Source organism: Cydia splendana, chromosome 9 (genome assembly GCF_910591565.1).
Source record: "Cydia splendana chromosome 9, ilCydSple1.2, whole genome shotgun sequence".
Classification (NCBI taxonomy): Eukaryota; Metazoa; Arthropoda; class Insecta; order Lepidoptera; family Tortricidae; genus Cydia; species Cydia splendana.
The window spans coordinates 1027339-1051888 of NC_085968.1; the positions used below are offsets into that span (position 1 = coordinate 1027339).

A 24550-nucleotide genomic window follows, 5' to 3' on the forward strand; every position below is an offset into this window, starting at 1 on the left:
TCAGGGTAGCCACCGATTGTCTCCCACAGATCCTCGTGCAATAGGTAATTGCGCATCTTAAATTTCCACGCAGGGTATCCATCTTTGCTCCTCAGGCAAAACGATGGAAAAGATGAGCTTGAACGGGAATTAGAACCACTCGAAGCATCTCCCGATTCGTGTGACATTTTTACGATTTTTATTATTTTCATCAATCACACAATCACTACAACGCAATATTTTACGAAATACACTTTACACTAAACTTTGCATTATAAATTATAGCATTCGTGCTGATAACGTGTTGTAAAAATTAGGTATTTGTAAAATAAAGTAAGAAAGAGATGTTCATGACAAGAGTGTTTTATTCGAAGTAAGGTAACTAGGCAAATTTAAAATACATGTATATCAAAAATAGAAAATAGAAAACTTAACAGTTGTCTGCACAAAAGAGGTCAACTACAACAGTATACTTTGTACCTACTTGTACGATATGTTCTACAATTAAAAGAGATTTCAAAATGAGTTACTGCTCTTATTGTAAGCGCGGCAGTATTGGTCTCCGGATACGGTCGAAACGAAACCATCACCGACACTCCCACTTTGAGAATTTACTTAATTAAAAAAATTGACAGATGTCGTGCCTCACACGACTATCGAGCACATTGGAAATGAATCTACGGAATTCGAAAAAATATTGTCGCTGAGCGACGAGAAAGTCTGGATAAGGAAAAAGTTACAAAATAAAACTACAACGTTGAATGATAATTATTTTATTCTTAGATTAATACAAGTATCCTGGACATAACGCATGTGAACAAACAAATTTCAAAAGTCTATGTTGCACCAAACCTGAGTTCCAATAGGTACTACCAGGGTTCAGCATCAGCTATCTTGGGTAATGCTCTACCATGTGATCATCATGACGAATCGGATGACCAAAACAGCGTGTGCCTATGTTGCACCAAACCTGAGTTCCTTTAGGTACAGCCAGGGTTCAGCATCAGCTCTATCTTGGGTACTACTCTCCTAAGTGCTCATCGAGACGAGTCCGATGACCAAAACAGCCAAAACTGCCAGGGTTCAGCATCAGCTATCTGCTAGCAGCCGCCAGCAACATGCTGAGGTGAGACCATTTCGTGGCACTTTCTCTTTTTTATGTTTCTCTGTATAAGTTTATATTTTGTGTTTGTGCTCACGAATAAAATTATTTCTATTTCCATTTCTACCTCTACCTCTACCTCTACATCTACCTCTACCTCTACCTCTACCTCTACCTCTACCTCTACCTCTACCTCTACCTCTACCTCTACCTCTACCTCTACCTCTATCTCTATCTCTATCTCTATCTCTATTTCCACCACCACAAGAATGCATAGATTGTCGAAAAGTGAACACGTTATCTACGCCCGTCTCAAACAGGATAGATAGAGTTAGACCAAGAAAAATCTGCAGCGATTTTGATAGCCCACGCAGTGCAAGTGTTATTCTGCCGTCATAATCCCGATAATTCACAACAAACACCGATAAGGCGATAACGAACTCTGCGAAACATGAAGTCATAAATGTCATGTGAAAAATGTCGTTCCGACTTTTTGACTATTTTAAGGTTAGGCTACAGGGCAAACCCTTAACCCGATCGTCTTTGTTTTAGGCTCAAATTGTAGCTGACTAAATTTTCCAGAGCCGTTTTTGGTGTTGTAGAATAATTTACACTTTTGCATAAAATATGGGATTAAGGGTGGCGTGTTTAATCTCCCCCTTCTTCAAACTTTGTATACCATATAGTCCTCCTCATCGTTTTCGATAGTCCTCCTCATCGTTTTCGATAGTCCTCCTCATCGTTTACCATACGAGTATAGTGAATATACTTTCTTGTAGATATGTTCAAAGAATTAATAGATTTTTGTATTATTTCGTAACTTGTCACTGACAAGGTACTTACATAAATCAAATTCTCTCCATGGAAGGCAAAATATTTCCCAATTTTATTGATTCCTCATATAAACTTCCACCCCCTTTTCACCTTCTTATAAGATTATTCTTCTTTTAAGATATTTTTAGATCCACCTATTCTAATAAGATTACAATTTTACATTTTTATTTGTATTAGGTATAAGTTAGGTTAAGTAATAATGCTATGCCCTTGCAGGGCTCAAGTTTGAAACAACTCATTTGTTATTTAATACCCATATGTACAACATGAACGCAAATAAAGAACTTGAACTTGAACTTCTTAAGGGATGATTCGTGGGATAAAAACGATTCTGTCCTTCTCCGGGACTCAAATTGTCTCTGTATCAAATTTCAACTAAATCGGTTAAGCGGTTTAAGCGTGAAGAGGTAAAGACAGACACACTTCCGCATTTATAATACTAGTATGGATCATATTTCCAAATAAGTAATTGGTAAACCGTTCGCCAGGTATTTTCTTAATCGCTGCATGAAAATTTCAGCAACCGGAGCAAATCAAATATTATTTGTAACTTCTCAGATTTTATACACTTTAGCAACGATTGCTGTTATTTCTACAAACTTTATTTCTTATTATTAGTATCTAAAATTAAAGGAAGTAAGTAGGTACCTATCGTTATTGTTGGTCTAAAAGTCAAGTCAATTCAGACACTTGCACAACCTTGCCAACCAATTAAATGATTGTAAGTAGGTAAGGTAAACGTACTAGTGCCACAGAATAAATAATTAGTGCTCGACATGCTATTGCCCAATAGATGACACCTTGCTGTCACCTCTATTGACAATGACTTAAGTTTTAAGATGACATGTACTGGGACCGCGTCGAGTACCAGTACGTTTACCTTACACAACAATGTATCGTTGACTAGAAAGATGATTTTCTACCGATCACATAAAATGTCGAACTAAATGCCATTCTAATTTACAAGCCATTTTTTATTATAATATCTGTTGCTGTTACATAATAGTAGTAACATAATGACCGCTCATCTAAAAACTATTTTATCACCAACGTGCAAAGACGCACGTGAAGTTAAGCTACCGCGCGTTCGGATTTAGACTACCTGCCCGACTTTCGAATCGGGCAGGTAGTCTAAATTAGGTAGGTAGGTAGGTAGGTAGGTAGGTAGGTAGGCTTTATATCCTTTCTAGATCTATTAATTAACGAATCTTAGAGTTCGAATCGGGCCATAAGATACGTCAATTAAGGAACGTTAATAGATCTAGAAACGATATGGATTAGATGTGTCAGTGGCCAAAGTGACGTTTTTGTTTGAGGAAACGTGACATATCTAATCCATATTGTTTCTAGATCTATTAATTGACGTATCTTCAAGTTCGAATCGGGCCGAACATCAGTATTATTGCAGCAGCATTGCAGTCGGCAGTAATATCGCGCTGCAATACTGCTGCAGTAATGCAGCCGACTGCTTTCCTGCAAGCAACGTAAAAATAAGTAAATTTTATCTAAAAAAATATATCACATTTACATTTGCTGCAGCACTGCATTCGGCAGTAATGTCGCGCTGTTATACTGCAACAGTAATGCTGTCTAAATTCGAACGGCACCTTTACATTTACATCACTTAGGTTTTATAGCTGCTGAATAAATAAAATTGTAGGTCGTATAAAAGTCAGTTACATGACTCGTAAATCTCGTATCAATCTTCAAAATCTATAACCATTATATTATAACTTATTCGGTAACACAATCATGTGTGAAAGCATGTTTGTAAAAGTGGAATATCATCCCATCAAATCTTTGTACAATAAAATTACATTGTCACAAACATCAAGTTGGTAAAAACACTGAGTGTCTTTACTATCATATATTTAAAGACTAATTTAGATTGACATTCAGTTTTCTAAATGCATTATAGAAAAGTTAGATCGTCATGCAACACCTTTTAAGTGTAACCACGTTGATAAACGCAATGACTTATCAATAGTGACCCAAAGGTGACCCGGTAAGAGAGAAAGTTACCAGATCCGGTATAATCTGACACCTGGTATATGCGAAGATGCTCGCATGCGCGCGCGCTCATTCGACGCGCGGCGGACGAAAGCGGTGCGCGTACGATATGCGCAAAGATTTCTATTGCATAATTTAAATAATGTGCAGTGAAGTGAGATTAATCGAGTGACAATGGCGTTTAAATTTATTTCTGCTTTAGTTTTAGTGATCTTAGTTGTAGCTGATGATGATTTACAAGACTTTGAGTTCGCGCATGACGATGAGATTATGATAGCGCAGGAATCGAGACATTATCAAACAGTGGTCAAGCCTCCTGTGAGGATTGTTAAGCCGCACGGAGTGACCAATTCACACAGACCACAGTATAATATAGACTCTTATGAAGAATTTGAAGAGCATACAGAAACGACAACGAAAAGGAATTTGAAAAATTACAAGTCGTCGCATAAGTTGAGGGCTAAGGAAGGGATGATAAGGGATGCGGTGTTGCGGGCGCTGGAGAGGAAAGACCACGTGGGGAAGTTCGCGCAGATCCTGCCCATCATCAGGGCGATGTCGGGGAACCAGCGGGTGGCGCTGGCGTCGCTGGTGGCCAGTCAGGTCAGCACGCCGCCGGGCCGGCAGCCGCTCAATCTGTCACAGGTAAGATACCTCTCTTATTTGATATTCTATCGAAGCAACTCTTCAACAGCAGGATTCGTAAAAACTTGCTACTAACACAAATTGCACTAGGTCGATAGAGTTAAGACCGAGGTAAGACTGCAACGATTTTGATAGCACACGCAGTGCAAGTGTTATTTTATACGTCATAATTCCATAGAAACTTGACGTTTAAAATAACACTTGCACTGCGTGTGCTATCAAAATCGTTGCAGACCTATCTTGGTCTGACTCTAGTTATGTATGCAAAAGTATCTAGAGTAGACACAGAAAATCAAAATATATAATCTCTCTGGGTCCCAAAACTTACACATTCATGAAACAGCGGCCGGCGTAGAGTGTATTATATTATATGTATACCTATATACTTTTATACGATATTCTTAACTTTTGGGAATGGAGAAAATCAAAAAGAACCCAACTCTATAAGGATTTGAAAAAGAACATTGACCTTCTATGTCTACATATGTACAAAATACAGCCTAAATAAACGATGGGCCTTTCTTAGGGCTATTTAGAAGAAGAACTGTTAAATAGCTTGTGTTTCTTTTACTACTGACTGATGTAGAACGGAATTATAACGGGAGAGACGATGCGTGAAGGCTTGCAAGTTTGTTAGTTACGAGTAGTTCTGATCAGATCCGTATCTTGATTTAATTGTATATATGTTAGAGTCCGTTCGCGCTTTCTTGTTTGAAAACGGATAATACATAATTATCTGATAATAAAAAAATCTCTTACAATGATTTGATTATAGTTAGAACACCTATGGCAGATACTAAATTCAATTGTTATTGCTATTTTACTGGTAGATAATGTACCATAATCATATACACCGTGTTTTTTTTTATTTCCGTTAATTTCAAGGGTGCATTCCTGAGCTTAAATCAAGTAACTTTCTCAAAGATACCGATGTTCTAATTAAGTCCATTTCGGAGATAATCCATAATTTATTTTTTTCCTATAAGGCCTCTACAAGCGTGTACACTTGCCTTAGGGCCGGCTTACATATTGATTAGTGTTTAGAATGAGTTCATACATTTGCTACTAAACTTAAGTACAATCTCGGTCGATTGATGTACGAAATGACATTGATATGTCACAGATTTCAATTGTTTGGTTGAGTTAAATGTAATGCCCGTGTTACAACAACGCTATATGCTACATTTAATTACTTTTTAAACAAAAAAAAACAAAAAAGAAAACAAAAAAAAAAAAAAAATTTTTAAATTAATTATGCCATTTAGTTCTTATAAACGTACTTAACTATACCCCGAAGTTAACGGAATTCAATAAAAACACGGTGTATAGAGTATAGAGTAAGTAAGTATTCTTTGCCCCAGCTTTAAATTAATTAATAACATATACTTGTTTTCAATCTCTTGTAAATAGCGATTATAATGTGTTTCCGTTATAATTATACATTTAGCGAAACTAATATAATTCGCGGCATTAGTGACACCACGTTAGTTACGCACTGCGTGTCGCCAATATTTGCAATACCGGTTGACAAGTGAAACTGTGGAACCTTTTATTGCTTTGAACTTTCATCTGTATCACCTTTAGTAGCATAACATTCGTATTCACTAACAATTATCTTTAAGTGTAGGCATCATTCTAGATCTGTAGGTAATAAAAATAATTGATGAAAATGCATCGCAACGCGCCTATAGAGGCCGCATGTAAAAAGGCCAGATGGCAGTCACTTTCGTAAAACCTAGTGCCTACGCCAATTCTCGGGATTAGTTGACAAGCGGACCCCTGGCTCCCATGAGCCGTGGCAAAATGCCGGGATAACGCGAGGAAGATGATGAAGATGATGATCTAAAAAGCTTGTGTAGCTTGGAAATTTTACAGTTGAACAGTGTTAAATATTTAATTATTTCCTGAAAAACTTCTTTTTCATTCATTTTTCATCCCAGATCCCAGATGGTCAAAATAAATGATAATTTATAATTTATTTATTATTAGGCCTTCAGCTAATAGAGTCTTTAGTGTTGGATACCATATAAAAATATGTAGTTTAATACATACGTGCACTTGCTTTTTACTATAAAAGTATTGCATCAGATTTACTAATCTTACTGAGTTGGACGTAGAACTAAAGCCATAAAGTTTGTCAATATCTTCAACTCGCGTGATGTCCTAACACCTTTTTCTTAATAATTTCCCGTTCACATAGATAATTGCAACATTATCCGAGAAAAGCTAATATAATCGTTGGAGCCAATTCTCTCCGTCGTGTCGCAAAATAAGTGCACTTTTTTGGTCGCTAGAGCATTGTTAATATCTACATCTACATCTAAACGTCTCATACGCAGTTTTTCGCTTCTATAAAAATATACTTTATGTTATACCGTTTTAAGTTGGTAATGGGTTAACTCGTTTTTAGTTTAAGTGATATTTTTAAATTAATCACTTGTAATACATGCTTTCATACGTGAGTGACAAATATGATACTACTTCCGAAAGTATGCGTGTAACGGTTGATATTACATTGCTACCGTTTGTTTTCTTAAGATTTCTCTTTACTTTGCTAAGCGTAATACCTACCACAGTAATACCTACTTACATATAATACGAGTATGTCAGTTTTGAATGATTCACTCCCCTCGTTTTCTCCACTTGACCCTTTCATCGGCATTTTCCCACCGCGGGTAGAATGCGTCCAAGTCGTCCCGCCATCTCCTTTTCGGTCTGCCTGAACCCCGGCCTGCACTTGACTGTCTATGGATATAGATTTAGATAAAATTAAATCGTTAATTGAGCCATAAGATTATGCATGAATGGAATGATCGGACAATTATCAGGTAGTCATTAATATGGATGGAGAGAGGAATATCTGGCGCCCGATGGAGTATGTCGACAACTGCATCCGATTTCAAAGGCGAAGTTGGAAGTGTTGAAGGAAATATTTATCTGCAACGCCCTGGCATTACTTACATTGATCCTTTTTGTTGTCGCAAATTATAATACAAATATTTACCTATAACATAATTAAAGCCTAACAAGATTCTATTTGGCTCCATAAAAGTAATTTTAAGTTATTTCTGTGTGTTAATTTTTTGGCCACATCCTCAGCCATAATAATGTTTTGAAAGGTAATGTTTGAGAATCTCAGTAATAAAGATGACTGTACTGTTTGTTTCATCGTAGGTAACATCCTATCTCAGTATTTAGAATCAATGTGAAAATTCGCAAATCCATCTCAAAACTTCCAGTGTGTAGCCTAAAATTGATTTAATGGCCCTTTGGATTTCTCTTTTGACGAAAAAATGCCTTGATCAGTAAATCATTATTAAAATGTCAGTTTTGGATACCATTTTAGATCAGGGGCATTACAATAACCCAGCCAACTTGAGGAAAACCAAAAAAAAAAGATATACCTACCATCCTTTTATCGATTCAGGTCATTTTCGACCACTCTCACTTAGTTATGGATATAAAGCTATATCTTAGAAATTATCGTACTCGTATATTCTTGCAAAAATTTGACTTGTTTAATAATGTGTAACAATGTAACACAGGTGTTATTAAGAAAATCATAAGTGCTTAATTACATCTCCGGAACTAAACCATGTCAGCGGGAAATTGCACTTTTATGTTCAAATCGGAACTAAGCGGTCGTCGACGTCGCCGTTACATAACGAACATAGCAATTATAACATGTTTAGTGTGTTCTACATGTGCTATGTGCTACATGCTTACACACCATGGTCCATGATCTAAGATTAAACAATTTTGAGACAATATTCATTCGCGTAAAAATATTTTAGTTAAGCTTTTGTTTGGCTTTTTTGTTTTGATTTTAGAGTCTGAACCTCTATTGTCAATTTCATTCGGTAACGTGACGTGCGTTCGCGTTTGCGTTATGTCAAAATTTTTGTATGGGATTTTGAACAGCGCGCCAAGCGGGACGTTTTGGAAACTCAAAATCCCATACAACATGACACTTAACGCAAACGCGTACGTCACGTCACGCTGTCGGATGAAATGTACAACTAGAGCCTCTACCATCAGTTTTAACATTGACATAACGCTCACGTCTACGTAATTTACTTTCTGTACATCTCGCTTGCACTATTGCTCGCATATGCGAGTACGAGCGAGATGCATAGAAAGTAAGTTACGTAAACGTGAGCGTTATGTCAATGTCAAAACTGGTGGTAGCCGTATAGGGGTACTGGACGGGATACGAGTAGAGTCAGACCAAGAATAGTCTGCAGCGGATTTGATAGCCCACGCAGTGCAAGTGTTATTTTAAACGTCAAACTTCAATGAAATGATGACGTATAAATGACACTTGCACTGCGTGGGCTATCAAATCCGCTGCAGACTTTATTTGGCCCGACTCTATGAGCTTGTATATTCGCTAGTTAGATCCTAAATCTACTATCTAACCTTTTGGACATTCCCTTTCTAAATTGGACAGTGCACATACCAGTACCGTGACATTTACGCAAGAGTATAGTAGAATTCGAGCACGGTGTATTTAGGATACAGGCTTCTTTGGCCTCACTTTCATATTCCCATGGCCCGAACAGTGAACGTCTGATTAGTTTACACAGTGGCCCGAATAACCCGATAAGATTACTCATTCCAAAATATAATTACTTAAAATAAATAATAAATAAATATTAGGGGACATCTTACACAGATGAACCTAGCTCCAAACTAAGCAAAGTTTGTACTATGGGTGCTAGGCGACGATATACCAAGATGAAGATATGCCAAGATGATCATAATATTCATTTAACGTAAAGTTACTTTAGCCCTAGAGGGTAACTTTGGCCGTTGAGATTTACTCGGTCCAGGTCAGAGTTGGGCAAAAATTAACTTGAATAAGAATAAGAATAAAAACAGAAATTTTATTCTTATTCAAATCGATTTGAATTAGAATTATTCTTGCACTAGTTATTTTAGAATAAAATTAAGGTGAATAAATCATGTGACTCTTATTTTAAATGCGGAATAAAAAACAGAATAATTATTCTAGAAGTGGGCCTATTCTAACTAAGGTTTTATTCAATTAAAATGTTATTTAGAATTAAGTTAATTTTTGTAGTACAATCGGTTATAAGTTGATTTTCACCCTTCTATTTAAAAGTCGGATTGATTTGATATTTGTTACTATAGTTTAGGTATAGTACACATTGAAGAGTTTCGCTATACACTATCTAGTTCTATCATCCGATCAGGGTGCTTAGCCAACATACCAAACGTTGACCCTCCGTAGAGTTGCGCATAGTCTCTCTCTATCACTCTTACATATTAGTGCGATAGAGAGACAGATAGCGTTTCGTTGTCGTAGCGCAAACGTTTGGCATGTTGGCTACGCTCCCAATGTGCCTAGCCAAGATGCCAATTTTTGTTTTTATTTTAATAACCGAATCATTAGGTAAATTTAGCTGTTCTGGGGGCCTAGCCAACATGCCAATCGCTTGCGCTCCAACAACGAAGCGCTTTCTGTCTCTATCACTCTTACATATTAGTGCGATAGAGAGACAAAGATAGCGTTTCGTTGTCGTAGCGCAAACGTTTGGCGTGTTGGCTAAGCTCCCAATGTGCCTAGCCAAGATGCCAATTTTTGTTTTTATTCTTATAACCAAATCATTAGGTAAATTAAGCTGTTCTGGGGGCCTAGCCGCAGCAATATGCCAATCGCTTGGGCTCCAACAACGAAGCGCTTTCTTTCTCTATCACTCTTACATATTAGTGCGATAGAGAGACAAAGATAGCGTTTCGTTGTCGTAGCGCGAACGTTTGGCATGTTGGCTACGCTCCCAATGTGCCTAGCCAAGATGCCAATTTTTGTTTTTAATTTAATAACCAAATCATTAGGACAATTTAGCTGTTTTTAGCTTTTTCTTTCTCTATCACTCTTACATATTAGTGCGATAGAGAGACAAAGATAGCGTTTCGTTGTCGTAGCGCGAACGTTTGGTATGTTGGCTACGCTCCCAATGTGCCTAGCCAAGATGCCAATTTTTGTTTTTAATTTAATAACGAAATCATTAGGACAATTTAGCTGTTTTTTAGCGCTTTCTGTCTCTATCACTCTTACATATTAGTGCGATAGAGAGACAGAGATAGCGTTTCGTTGTCGTAGCGCAAACGTTTGGCATATTGGCTACGCACCCAAGGTGCCTAGCCTAGATGACAATTTTTGTTTTTAATTTAATAACCAAATCATTGAGTAAATTTAGCTGTTCTGGGGGCCTAGCCAAGATGCCAATCGCTTGTGCTCCGACAACGCAAGACTTTCTGTCTCTATCACTCTTACATATTAGTGCGATAGAGAGACAGAGATACCGTTTCGTTCTCGTAGCGCAAACGATTGGCATATTGGCTACGCACCCAAGGTGGTTCACAGGCATTGTAGCAAAGCTGTCAAACAAACAAGAAGCAATATTTGTCTGAAAATAGCCCAAGAAAATGGGCCCACAAATCTTCTTCAAAACCCTAAGGATGTATGTGACACCTTCTTGGACAAATTCACACAAAGTAACAGCAAATGTAATACTACACAAGAAGCACTCTCATTGTTACGGGCTCATGCCGTCAAAACTCAAAATGACATGGTTTTTGATCCGGTAAATGAAGTCGAGCTAAAACACATTTTAAAAAGTATAAAACCTAAGACATCCTGTGGATACGACGAGATTCCCATATCTATCATTAAAGACAACATAGATATTCTTTCCGAACCATTAATGTACCTTTTTAACGAATGTTTTACGATTGGTACTTTCCCTGACCAGTTTAAGGTGGCAAAAGTCCTGCCCATTTATAAAAAGGGACCAAAAACTGATCCAACGAACTACAGGCCCATTTCTCTTCTACCAACGCTGTCCAAAATCCTGGAAAGACTTATGAAAGACAGACTAACAAGACACCTCAACCGACATAACATACTAAGTGAGAGACAATACGGATATCAGAAAAGCAGAAGCACAAATGATGCCATCACAAGACTCATTGAAGACATAGTTCTCCAACTCAATAGCAAAAGGAAAGTAGCAGGTTTATTCCTCGACCTGAGCTCTGCTTTTGACACCGTTGACCATGGAGTTCTGCTTGCAAAATTGGAACACTACGGCATAAGAGGGAAAATGTTTGAAATTTTTAGGTCTTACCTTGCAAACAGGCAACAGTTCGTTGAAGTTCAATGGACTCAAGACAGCAAAGAAACTGTACACAGATCAAAAATAACCAAGTTGGAAAGAGGAGTTCCACAAGGATCGATCCTGGGTCCTATCTTCTTTATAATTTTTATCAATGACCTGGTATCATTCATAGGGCATTCTGTTCCGGACGTTAAACTTGTGGTCTATGCTGATGATACCAACGCTATAGTATCGGCGGAAAACATGATACAGCTGAGCTACAAGGTTAACTTTGCTCTACAAGCTCTAAATACCTGGTTCAGCACAAACAACCTCAAACTGAACTGTACCAAGACCAATGCTTTACTGTTTAAAACCACCTCCAGAAACAAAGACAGTCTGCAGGTTATATCAAATGGAGTTGAAATACAACAAGTGGATTCTGTTAAATTTCTCGGAGTCAGGATTGATTCGAGTTTGTGTTGGAAAGTAGAACTATCGTCACTAGTCAACTCTATAAGTTCGGCCTGCTATGCACTAAGAAGCCTTAGAGAAGAGGTAAATACGGCTCAACTAATAATGGTATACCGCGCGTTGGTTGAATCTAAAATTAGGTACAGCGTAAAATTCTGGGGTAATAGCTACCTTTACAACATTCAGTCTGCCTTTGTGGCCCAGAAGAGAGCGATCAGAACAATAGCCAGAATACCACAGATGACATCATGTAAACCTTATTTTAATAAGTTTGAAGTTCTCACAGTACCTAGTCTCTATATTCTTGTGATTCTTAGCGACCTTATAAAGTACCTTAACTGTATTGAAACGCTGGAAGAAAGACGAAAGCGCTTGGAAACTAGAAGGAAGGACTTACCACAAACAATAACCACTAAACTGCAAGTGGTTAAACACTCTTCAGCTTATCAGGCAGTTAATCTATTCAATAGATTGCCATCCGATTTGAAGTCAGTCACTAAATTGAATTTGTTTAAAAATTGTCTCAAAACTTATTTGTTGAAGAAGGGCTTCTATTCTGTGGATGAGTTTTTGTCAGCTCAGAGTACAACATAGTATTATTAAGTAGTATTTTTTTTTTTTCTCTTTCTGACATAATAGTTATTAATTAATTTAGACCAATTGACATATACTTTTTTTTATCTCTTTATTCATTTCTCATCTTAAGTTAGGTTATTTATAATATGAATATAAAAGTAAAATATAAAAACACTTACAAAACAATAAAAATGAATATAAACACATTATAAAAAACCTAACCTAGGGTGCCGCCAGCAGCGGGGCAAGGCCCAAGCTACCGGTGGTCAGGGCTGCAGAGAGAGGAACCGGCGGACTATCCGCGCCGTGTCCAAGATCACCGCCTTCTGCATCTGACCCTTGATCCAACCACCTAGCGAGAGTCTCTCAAGATGTTGGTCGAGACTCTTCGCTATTAGACCGTTCACTGAAACGACTATCGGGACAATGATCGTCGAATCAACATCCCACATGGCGGTTATCTCGTGAGCCAAGTCTAGGTACTTACTGGACTTGTCCTTCTCGGCCTTCACGAGATTCTCATCATGGGGGATGGTGATGTCAACGAGCACGGCCCGACGTTGCGATCGATCTATTATCACAATGTCAGGCTTATTGGCTACAATAGTCCTGTCTGTGATGATAGATCGATCCCAATAGAGCGTGGCATGACCATTCTCGAGAACAGGCGCAGGTAAGTACTTGTAGTACGGTACTTCGCGGTCCACAAGGCCATATAGAAGAGCAAGTTGCTGGTGAATAATTCTGGCTACGAGATTATGTCTGTGCAAGTACTCGCCGTTAGCAAGATGAGAACAACCAGAAATGATATGCCTGAGTGACTCTCCGGGACGGCGGCATGCCCGACAAATGTCGACCGTACCGTCCTTCAGGATATATTTCCGATAGTTGTTCGTCATCATCACTTCGTCCGCAATTGCACAGGCAAAACCCTCGGTTTCTCCGAAGAGGTCCCCGAATCGTAACCAGTTCACCGACGCGAGCAGGTCCACATCGGGTCCCGTGAGGGCCTTGTAGAACCGCCCGTGTAGCACCTTACTCTCCCATGCCGCCTTGCGATCCGCAGTACTTAGTACCACAGGTTTGCGCCAGTTCTCGTTTGCCAAGGACAGCGGCGTGAGGTTCCTGTCTACTGCCACCACATCACGATGCATCCCACACTCGTTGTTAAGGAAATAATTCCTGAGATTGTACACCTCGCGGTTGTGGAGATCCTTGGCGTTTAGGAAGCCTCGGCCTCCACACTTCCGTGGGATGTACAATCTCATAACTGACGAGCGTGGGTGTAGCATGCGATGTGTGGTGAGCAGTGACCGGACCCTCCGATCCAGGGCGTCCAGCTCGGTCTGAGTCCACCTTAGTATGCCAAAGGAGTATGTGAGTAGGGGCATTACCCAGGCGTTGAAGGCGCGCACTTTGTTGCCTCCTGACAAAAGACTGTTAAGGACTTTTGTGAGCCGACTGAAAAAGCGCTCCTTCACCGACCGTCTAATACCCTCGTCCTCAATACCCAACGACTGTGACATACCAAGGTATTTATAGGTTTCTGATTCAGAGATAGATCTGAAAGACATTGTCTCAGAAAGTTGTAAATTTGTTGAATTTACAACCCTCCCCCGCTGTACATGCATAACCGCACATTTATCGACACCAAACTCCATGTGGATGGCACTACTGAAGACTTCGGTGGTTTTCAGTAGCTCCAACAAGTCTTGGCTATTTGGTGCAAATAATTTGAGGTCATCCATGTACAGAATACATAATTTGTAATACTTTAATTTCTAATTGTTATTTATAAATTGTAATTGTGATATAATGTAAAATTCAAACGCAATGTATATTGTTTTATGAATAAATGACTATGACTATGACTATGACTATGACTATGCCTAGCCAAGATGTCAATTTTTGTTTTTAATTTGATAACCAAATCTTTGGGTACAATTTAGCTGTTCAGGGGGCCTAGCCAATATGCCAATCGCTTGCGCTTCAACAACGAAGCACTTTCTGTTTCTATCACTCTTACATATAGTGCGATAGAGAGACAAAGATAGCGTTTCGTTGTCGTAGCGCAAACGTTTGGCATGTTGGATATTACGCTCCCAATGTGCCTAGCCAAGATGACAATTTTTGTTTTTAATTTAATAACCAAATCTTTGGTTACAATTTAGCTGTTCTGGGGGCCTAGCCATTATGCCAATCGTTTGCGCTCCGACAACGAAGCGCTCTCTCTGTCTCTCTATCGCACTAATAAATAAGCGCTTTGTTGTTGGAGCGCAAACGATTGGCATGTTGGCTAGGCCCCCAGAACAGCTAAATTTACCTAATGATTTGGTTATTAAAATAAAAACAAAAATTGGCATCTTGGCTAGGCACATTGGGAGCGTAGCCAACATGCCAAACGTTCGCGCTACGACAATGAAACGCTATCTTTGTCTCTCTATCGCACTAATATGTAAGAGTGATAGAGAAAGAAAGCGATTCTTTGTTGGAGCCCAAGCGATTGGCATGTTGGCTAGACCCCCAGAACAGCTAAATTTACCTAATGATTTGGTTATAAAAATAAAAACAAAAATTGGCGTCTTGGGTAGGCACATTGGGAGCGTAGCCAACACGCCAAACGTTGGCGCTACGACAACGTTAACGCTATTTCTGTCTCTCTATCGCACTAATATGAAAGAGTGATAGAGACAGAAAGCGCTTCGTTGTTGGAGCGCAAGCGATTGGCATGTTGGCTAGGCCCCCAGAACAGCTAAATTTACCTAATGATTCGGTTATTAAAATAAAAACAAAAATTGGCATCTTGGCTAGGCACATTGGGAGCGTAGCCAACATGCCAAACGTTCGCGCTACGACAACGAAACGCTATCCTTGTCTCTCTATCGCACTAATATGTAAGAGTGATAGAGAAAGAAAGCGCTTCGTTGTTGGAGCCCAAGCGATTGGCATGTTGGCTAGGCCCCCAGTACAGCTTAATTTACCTAATGATTTGATTATAAAAATAAAAACAAAAATTGGCATCTTGGCTAGGCACATTGGGAGCGTAGCCAACACGCCAAACGTTTGCGCTACGACATCGAAACGCTATCTTTGTCTCTCTATCGCACTAATATGTAAGAGTGATAGAGACAGAAAGCGCTTCGTTGTTGGAGCGCAAGCGATTGGCATGTTGGCTAGGCCCCCAGAACAGCTAAATTTACCTAATGATTCGGTTATTAAAATAAAAACAAAAATTGGCATCTTGGCTAGGCACATTGGGAGCGTAGCCAATATGCCAAACGTTTGCGCTACGACAACGAAACGCTATCTTTGTGTCTCTAATCTGTCTATCGCACTAATATGTAAGAGTGATAGAGACAGAAAGCGCTTCGTTGTTGGAGCGCAAGCGATTGGCATATTGGCTAGGCCTCCAGAACAACTAAATTTACCTAATGATTTTGTTATTAAAATAAAAACAAAAATTGTCATCTTGGCTAGGCACCTTGGGTTCGTAGCCAATATGCCAATCGTTTGCGCTACGTCAACGGAACGCTACCTCCGTCTCTCTATCGCACTAATATGTAAGAGTGATAGAGACAAAGCGCTTAGACCAGCTAAATTTAACCTAATGATTTGGTTAGTAAATTAAAAATAATACGGTTACTGAAACTATGCGTTATGCGACAGTCAATTTGTAAGATTTTATTCCATAAAATAGGTATAAATTAGACAAGAGACTAACTACTATTACATCTACCTAACTATACGTAATTAGTACCTATACGGTACCCGGACTACATTTTTATTCGTGGAATATTATTTCGATTAAAAATCATGATTATATTTATTTGATTAAGAATAAGTTATTCTCATTCAATTTTTTCTCATACGAATTATTCCCGACCAAAATTATTTGAATATTTTTGACGGGAATAAAATCGAGATGATTTTATTCCTACGAATTCTTATTCAAATAATGATTTTATTCTTGAATGCCCAACACTGGTCCAGGTTATATTCTTGCACTATAATTATGGAAATATTCCATCAGAAGGGTTAAGATGGCCGGCTCTTTATCATTTGTCACCATGCTTGTCACGTTCTAACAAGTATGTAAGTGCGAAAGTGACGCATAACATGACAGGTGATAAAAACGCGACCATGATACCGCTGCAGGTTTGTTTTAGCTAATCTTTGACGTTTTTATGCTTTGAATTAGACCCTTTTAAATGAGGTTTTCATGTAGGTCACCATCCACTGGGTCAAAGTAACCCGAGTTTACGGTTATTTGTTTGTTTAAATTAACCGCGACCGTCCGCCCGCCTCCTTTTCCTCCTCCGTAGCATGTCAACCAAAAATCAAGCAGCACACGCCATCGCCATTAATGTTGCCGGAATGACTCAATGGGTCCATAACGCGCGTGAAACGCGGCGTCGCAAAAACCGGCCTCGTTACAGTGGAAGCGGGCTACTTAGAACAATGCATCGGAACCACGATCTAAGAAAAGTTAGCTACCGAATGCATGTTTTAGAGTTAGACCAAGACAAGTCTGCAACGATTTCGATAGCACACGTAGTGCCAGTGTTATTTATACGTCATAATTTCATAGAAGTTTGACGTTTAAAATATGTAACCTTGCACTGCGCAAGAGAAATATCTAGAGTTAGACCTAGATATATTTCAGCCAATTGAGTAAGTCAGCATGATCTTACGTATGTTAATTAATAAATATTACTTTACCTATAGGACATTATTACACAAATTGAGTAAGTAGCACAGTAAGCTCAATAACGCTTGTATTCTGGGCACTTAGACAACGATAATAAAATAAATTAAAAAATAAAATAAAAAGCCCATTTATTCCATAACCAACTTAAGCTATAGGTACGCATTAAAAATAATACAGTTATAATTTTGAACTAATTAGCTAACATAAAAATAATTAATTTGAATCTACATCTTTAAAAAGATCTTTAAAACTAAGTAGGTTTGGACCCCTCTCGGGTAAAGGCCTCCTCCAAATCATGCCATATATCCCTGTCTTGAGCTACTTCCTGCCAGTTGTTTACTTTTCGTTGTAAGTCAACAACGATAATATACATATATAAATATTTAAATAAGTTTTAGTTTTTGGTTTTATTTTATAGATAAGTTCATTTTTACTATCATAAATGTATTACGTATCCAAGTATTAAATAACAATATATTAAATACATAGAAAACATCCATGACTTCTGAACAAATATCCGTGTTCATCACACAAATAAATACCCTTACCGGGATTTGAACCCAGGACCATTGGCTTCATCGGCAGGGTCACTACCGACTAGACCGACCGTCAAGTTCATAGGTCACATTCTAACCTATCCTCAGTCTACCATATTTATGGTGTAAGTAGGTAAAATATTTAATATCATGCACAACCTGCAGTCAAGTTATTAACATTAGTAGTTACCTACATAAAACACAGTTCTTTTTACAATAATGTATAGGTATATCGATGTCAGAGTTTGCGAGATCCTACTCTAGTTGGAAAGTAAGTCAGCATTTTTGACCAACTGGCACTCAGCTCGCATTCACAAAGAATGCACTTTATACATCATTACGAGCCTCGGAAGTAGGTAAACACCAGTACAAAATCAACCACAAATTAGCCATTCTACGGCCACGCATGCAAAAATTATAATTACCCACATTTGTGTTTCCTCTACGACACACGCGATTCTATTTCCGATGTAGACAAGCATATTGTTACCTAAACGTGATTAAAAACAAATTAATAGCTTACTTATTTACTTACTTGGCTGGCGCGATGATCCATTGAGACTTGGCCTCCAACACAAGAGCACGCCACTTTGCTCGGTCCAGGGCTATAACCGCGAAAATTGATGTTCGCCGAATGCAGGCATCTTTCTCTGTCACTCTAATTACGCCTTCATTGGAAAAATAGAGAAAGATCCTCGCAATTTGAATCTAGGTTTTCATGAGCTCGGCGTCGGCGTAAGGTGGCGTGATAGCGCTTTGAGGGCCTACCGCGAAAACCTAAATTCACAAATTGCGAGGATCTTTCTCTATTTTTCCAATGAAGGTGTAATTAGAGTGACAGAGAAAGATGCCCGCAATTTACGAACTTCGATTTTTGCGGTTATAGCCCTGCCTCGTCCTTTTTTCCGCCTCACGATATTTAGGATGACCAACAGGACGGTGTCCAGTTGGTCGACCCGAATGACTAACTAAATTATATATTATATAATCGCTAAATAGTCTTTATTCATGAAATAAATATAAATGTTGTATAAAAACTTATAAACTAAAATTATACTAAATTAATAAAAATACAAACCTAAACTACAATAAAAAATCGCCCCTCGGCAAGGTGCCGTAGACGCTGGATAGCTAAATTATATATGTATTTCGAAATGAGGAACTATTTTACATATAACCCTACCACACCGAATTTACCACATCATCATATCAAAGATATTTCTTATTATCTCCACATATTTATGTCTCATTTCATTATTCTTTAGTATTGTCTGTATCGCTTCAACATTCCTGTTCCATTTCAATTTCAGTTTGAAAATTGATTTAATTACACTGACTGAACTTCAATGCTTCCTTGTCTAACTGTAAAAATCAGCTTTCTAGTAATTAATACTATAGATTGCATTCTGCAGTTGATACGGCGGCATGAAATAGACCAAAACGGATGTATCTTGTTGCTGTTTGTTGTTAGTGAGACTACTTCTATCAGCACACACATCTGTTCAAAGTTTAAATCTTCCATTAGATCTTTTGAAAACATTTGAAGGTCAATATTTTACTAACTATACAAAAATAAATATGGACCTTTCGTATACAAACTAATCATTATAATTTTCTCTATAAGATTTCACTCTGTATTCTTCAAGTAGGTAACTTACCATTCCATTCCGCCAGGTAACTGCTTCAATCAGTTTAACGTCAAAATGTAAGTTTGAACCTTTTTCGTTGTTTTTTTTTTATTGGAAAAAGGTAAACATTTGACCACAATCTCACCTGATGGTAAGTGCCGATGCAGTCTAGGATGGAACATGCTTACCTAAGAGATGTCTATTCACTCTCAATTTAAAGAGATCCAAGTTATAGTGGACTGGGAATAGATTTGCAGGAAGTGAATTCCACTCCTTAACCGTTCGCATGATAAAGCTGGATGCATAGCGCTTAGTACGGATCAGTAGCAGAGCAACGACAGGGTGAAACGCAAGTCCGCGTCTAGCGTCTAGTCTAGTCATCATCATCTTTTTAATCAGTAATTCCACAAACATTATTGGTACGTAGGAGTCAATTTTAAAATCTACTTAACAATTTACATACACACTAAAATAAATGTCCTAACTTAAAATCTAAACACATTACTAATATACCATCCTACTTACATACCCTATCAGCCATATACTACTTCAATTTCCTGCTTCAATGGGGTTGGCAACTGTCAAAGGTTTGCCTAGATGGCGCCATCATAGCTTGCCCCTTTTTCTATGAGATTTGGCTTAAAGAGCTGGCATCCAGGGTATTAAAAAAACAAAAATTTGACACAATTCTAGGGATTGACGGGGCAAGCTATGATGGCGCCATCTGCTAAAAACTTCCACCGGCCAACCCCATTGATTGACCACATTAGGTCTAAAACTGTGAGATTCCGTCCACTATCTCAGCAAGATCACTTGTGACGCTTACATTGGCCATATCTTTGGGCAAGTAGCGCAACATGGTCCAGTAGGACTACAGTGCGTGATAAAATAACGGAGTTAAGTTCATAATCGCTGGTCACTTGGTCAGACTTTTTTATTAGCCGGATTTAGTGTCCCATTGCTCAGCAACGGCCTCCCCTCTAACCTGTTGTTTGTACTTTCCAATCCGGATAGAATGTGTCCAGTCGTCCCGCCATCTCCTTTTTGGTCTGCCTACACCATGATTCATCTATGGTATTCCGTGGGTCCCATTCGGTAACCATTTTGGCCCACCTTTCTGGGTGCATGCGGCAAAATAAGAACGCAAACATAGGATCCTTCGCTCTTGTTACGGCTAAGGTTGTCTCAGAGAGTTTTTTGCGTCTTAAATAAGATACTTTAGCTGGTGAACCGATTGATTAAATTCTCCAAATAAGTACTTAATGTGATTGTGACTCTATGAAAGCCGTCATTGTAAATCTGTGCTCTAAGCACTTTTAATTTCTTTCTATTGTAAATTAATTTGGCGTTGCCTTTTTGAATTTCGAATGTCACATTTTGAACATTTTCGGATGACAACGGTACAAAATGACCTGAAAAAACGCAAATATTGACGGCCAAGCTGCAAAAAAATTGTCCTGTGTAGAGAAAAAGCACAAGGAGAGCCGACCTGAAATAATTGGAAAAAGCTTAGGTGGAAGAAGAAGAAATATTTCGAAAATTCTCGGAAAACAGTTTCGGAATTTTAAAAATCGAAGGTACTGTTGCTTTCGCATTACGTGAGCGCTTTCGCCTCTTTATGGGTGATAGCCGTTATATCACCGATCGACCATTCATAATCTGTAATAGCATCATTCTACGTTTAACAACCTGATCTTGACTTGGCATTACCCTCTACAGCTCGCTTGCACTATTATAAGTTTGCGTGATGTACTGCGAGTAATATCAAATTAAGTTGAGGTTTTCAAAGATTGAATGCAGCTTCTAGTTATAGTAAACGGATTAGATTTTAGAGTGATCGGTTTATTGAATGTTATTATGGTGTTTTTCTATCATCTCAGCGGGAAATTGGCTATTTGGGTGGAAAGATGTTTCTTTTATAAATTGTTACGATACTTAACTTCTAATTGAAGTGGTTTTAGGGTTTAGGTAAAATATTTTTATCTTGACGATATAATGCTGTACAATGTTAAGTATTTGTTATGATGGAGTTTTTTATCGTCAATTCTTGGGATTAGTTGTCAAGCGGATCACAGGCTCCCATGAGCCGTACAAAATGCGAGGAAGATGATGATTGTGTTTTTATAACACACAACAAACACATCCGAATTTACTATTCTCAAATAATAAAACATCAATGAATTGTACTTACCAAACAAAAATGTTGTTTATTTTTTGTATATTTTATAATTAATGAAAAAATGTTTTAGACTTAAATAAAAGACTTTAAAATAATGTAGCCGCTAAAATTCTCCCTTTGTATAAGAAATGTTTTGTTGAAATAATATGGTGACTAGTTGGCAGTTATTCAGAAACCCTGATGAAAAATGAACATCATTATTCATTACCTCTAGCGGCCCACCAATCCCACCATACGCAAATTGGCAGTAAAATTTGAATCAATGGTAACACAAAATATAATTAATTAATTAAAACCGAACAAAATCAAACGAAAAGACATGTCGGACGCCTCTGCCTGGGCCCGGTCCGGTCTAGCGTGAGTTATCCTTAATATGTTAACTCATGTAAGTGAATTGTTATATTTTTATGAGTAATAATTGTAATAAAGATTGTTTAAACCTATAATTATATCAAAATTCTACGAGCACGGATTAGACATGTGCGCCGCGCCGCCGCGCCGCCGCCGCCGACGATTTTTCCACGCCGCCGCCGCCGATAAATTTGACCGGCGTATAATCGGCGTGGAAATTTTTCATACCTATCGTGTATTATTGCATGTTGCGTAGGGAGTAGATAGTCTCAGAGATATAATTTAATGATCCTTATCCTTTTTCGCTTGTTTCATTTTCCAGTGAAACAAATTAACATCATTTTTGTCCTTGCGGTGTTGGCTGTGATAACGATTTAGCGTTAATTTAAACAAGATCTAATTTCTGGATCAAAGGTTATTATTAATATTTGATATTTTATCGCACAGTTTTTTTATAGAACGCATTTTGTTTTACATTAATAGTCTCTTGATTGTCAATTTAATCAACGAAATAAAGTCAAGAAATTAACAGGTTCATATCCTAGGATAGGACATAGACATTCTATTTTCTTCTTAGAATCTCCACCCAGCTGTCGCCACGATTATAATTGCGAATTTTATGATTTTATGTGTGATGCTGGTGACACGCGTAAACATCATAATTTATTTATCACATAATATACAATTTCACTTAAGATTACACATGATCAATTCTTAGTCATATTATGGTGATTATCAGCTCCTTTCACTTCACACTATATATTTCAATCAAAATTATAAAAGTCAGCTTAAAGCTTGAAGTACAAATGTTAAATCTCATAAAAAGTTTAACAAGCTACTGTAAATTTTCCGTCAGAGTGCTCGTCTATCAAAACTTTGGGGAGTCGCTCGCAGTATGTAGGTCTGAAGACACTCGGGTTTTCCCCCTGCAAGTGCCATGCTACACGGGACAGTTCTAAGACATTCTGTTGAGCGAATCAACCTGCCAGAGACGTTTATGTTCGAAAACGACGACATCTTTATTCTAACTTAGGTACATTTCTGATAAACTTCAGTTCAGACAAATGTATAAAGTATGTAGTTCATCATTATTTCGTAACAAATCATAAACAGGTGAGGCGACAGCGGCTGGGAAAAGTCAATATAAGTAGATTTTTTTAAACTTACGATTTAACTTATAAAGAAATATTTTTGTGTTTTATGTTGATGTTTGATGTTTGATGTTGCCAAGTGACATGATGGGATATAATTTTCGGCAATAATTTAGAAAACACACATAATATGTTTTGGATGGCCTAGCAGTGGCGGCGACTCCATACAACCCGATTCCCACCGGCTTGCCTAACATTTCTTGCTACATATACCAAACTTATTATTCATAACGAAAACACTACGTAGTAGGTACTAAAAGATTAGTAATAGATTTTTCAACCAATCATAGCGGGCGCGCGAAGTGAGCTTCTCGAGTCTAAACTTCACTATTCATTGATGAGCCACCACCACAGATACGAAAATTCACGCACACACGCATAAACTCCGCTATGGTAGTCCGCGTATAAGAGCTCAAAAATAACTCGGTCCTGCGTCGAGTTATTTATTTGAATAGAAACCTTAAATGTAAGGTAATAAGGTTTATATTGGAGTGTGTTGTGTTTTCCACAATTTTTTCTTGCTTCATTTTAATTAAAAACCTTAATTCAAGTTAATAAGGTTTATATTGGAGTGTGTAATTTTCCACAATTTTGTGGAAATTGCTTCATTTGAAAATATAACCCATAATTCAAGGCAATAAGGTTAAAATTGGAGTGTGTAATGTTTTCCACAATTCTTTAATGTTGCCATATAAAACATTAATTGAATGTTAATGTGCAAAATGTTATCGTATTTCGCTGCTATTAATATCATATTTTGTGGAAACCTTGAAAATACAGATAACTTTTATTACTGAGCCCAAGAATCTTATGTAGTTTCAAATTGAGTTATTTATTAACGGAGGTTTCTTCAAATAAAGTCCTATTTCTAGATCTAGCTTTCCCGGTATTCATACGCCATTCCCGGTGTTTTACAAACACTTGTTATTGGAAAATTATATGTGATTTAGTTACTTTTGTGCATAAATTGATATTTAAAACTTACTTAACCAGTGAAATTTAGTTTTGCTAGTATTTTGTGTGTAAGTAAGTGTTGTGTATTGTTCGCAGTGCAGGTGTATTTAAGGTCAGTTCGTGTTTTTTAAGAATAGGTATTTTTACGTAGCCCATTTTGATTGTTGTGTTGTAAATTGATTGCTAAATGAGTCAACACGTTTACCACGCTATCTTTTGAGATTAATTAGTGATGACAAGTACGGCAAAGGTTATATTATATACTACTAGGGGCTACACTAACTAACTGCAACGGTTCG

The 24550-nt window shown here is 37.8% G+C and overlaps 1 protein-coding gene across 3 annotated transcripts in view; it reads left to right on the forward strand.

The window, feature by feature from the left end:
• The first annotated feature begins 3996 nt into the window (after nt 1–3996).
• The window catches only part of LOC134793331 (neurotrophin 1), a 30026-nt gene continuing 9472 nt past the window's right edge, over nt 3997–24550 (forward strand). For all 3 annotated transcript variants that reach the window (XM_063764869.1, XM_063764870.1, XM_063764871.1), the window contains exon 1: nt 3997–4570. In XM_063764869.1, the coding sequence (XP_063620939.1) occupies nt 4100–4570 (471 nt within the window). In that variant the 5' untranslated portion in view covers nt 3997–4099. The remainder of the gene's footprint in view (nt 4571–24550) is intronic.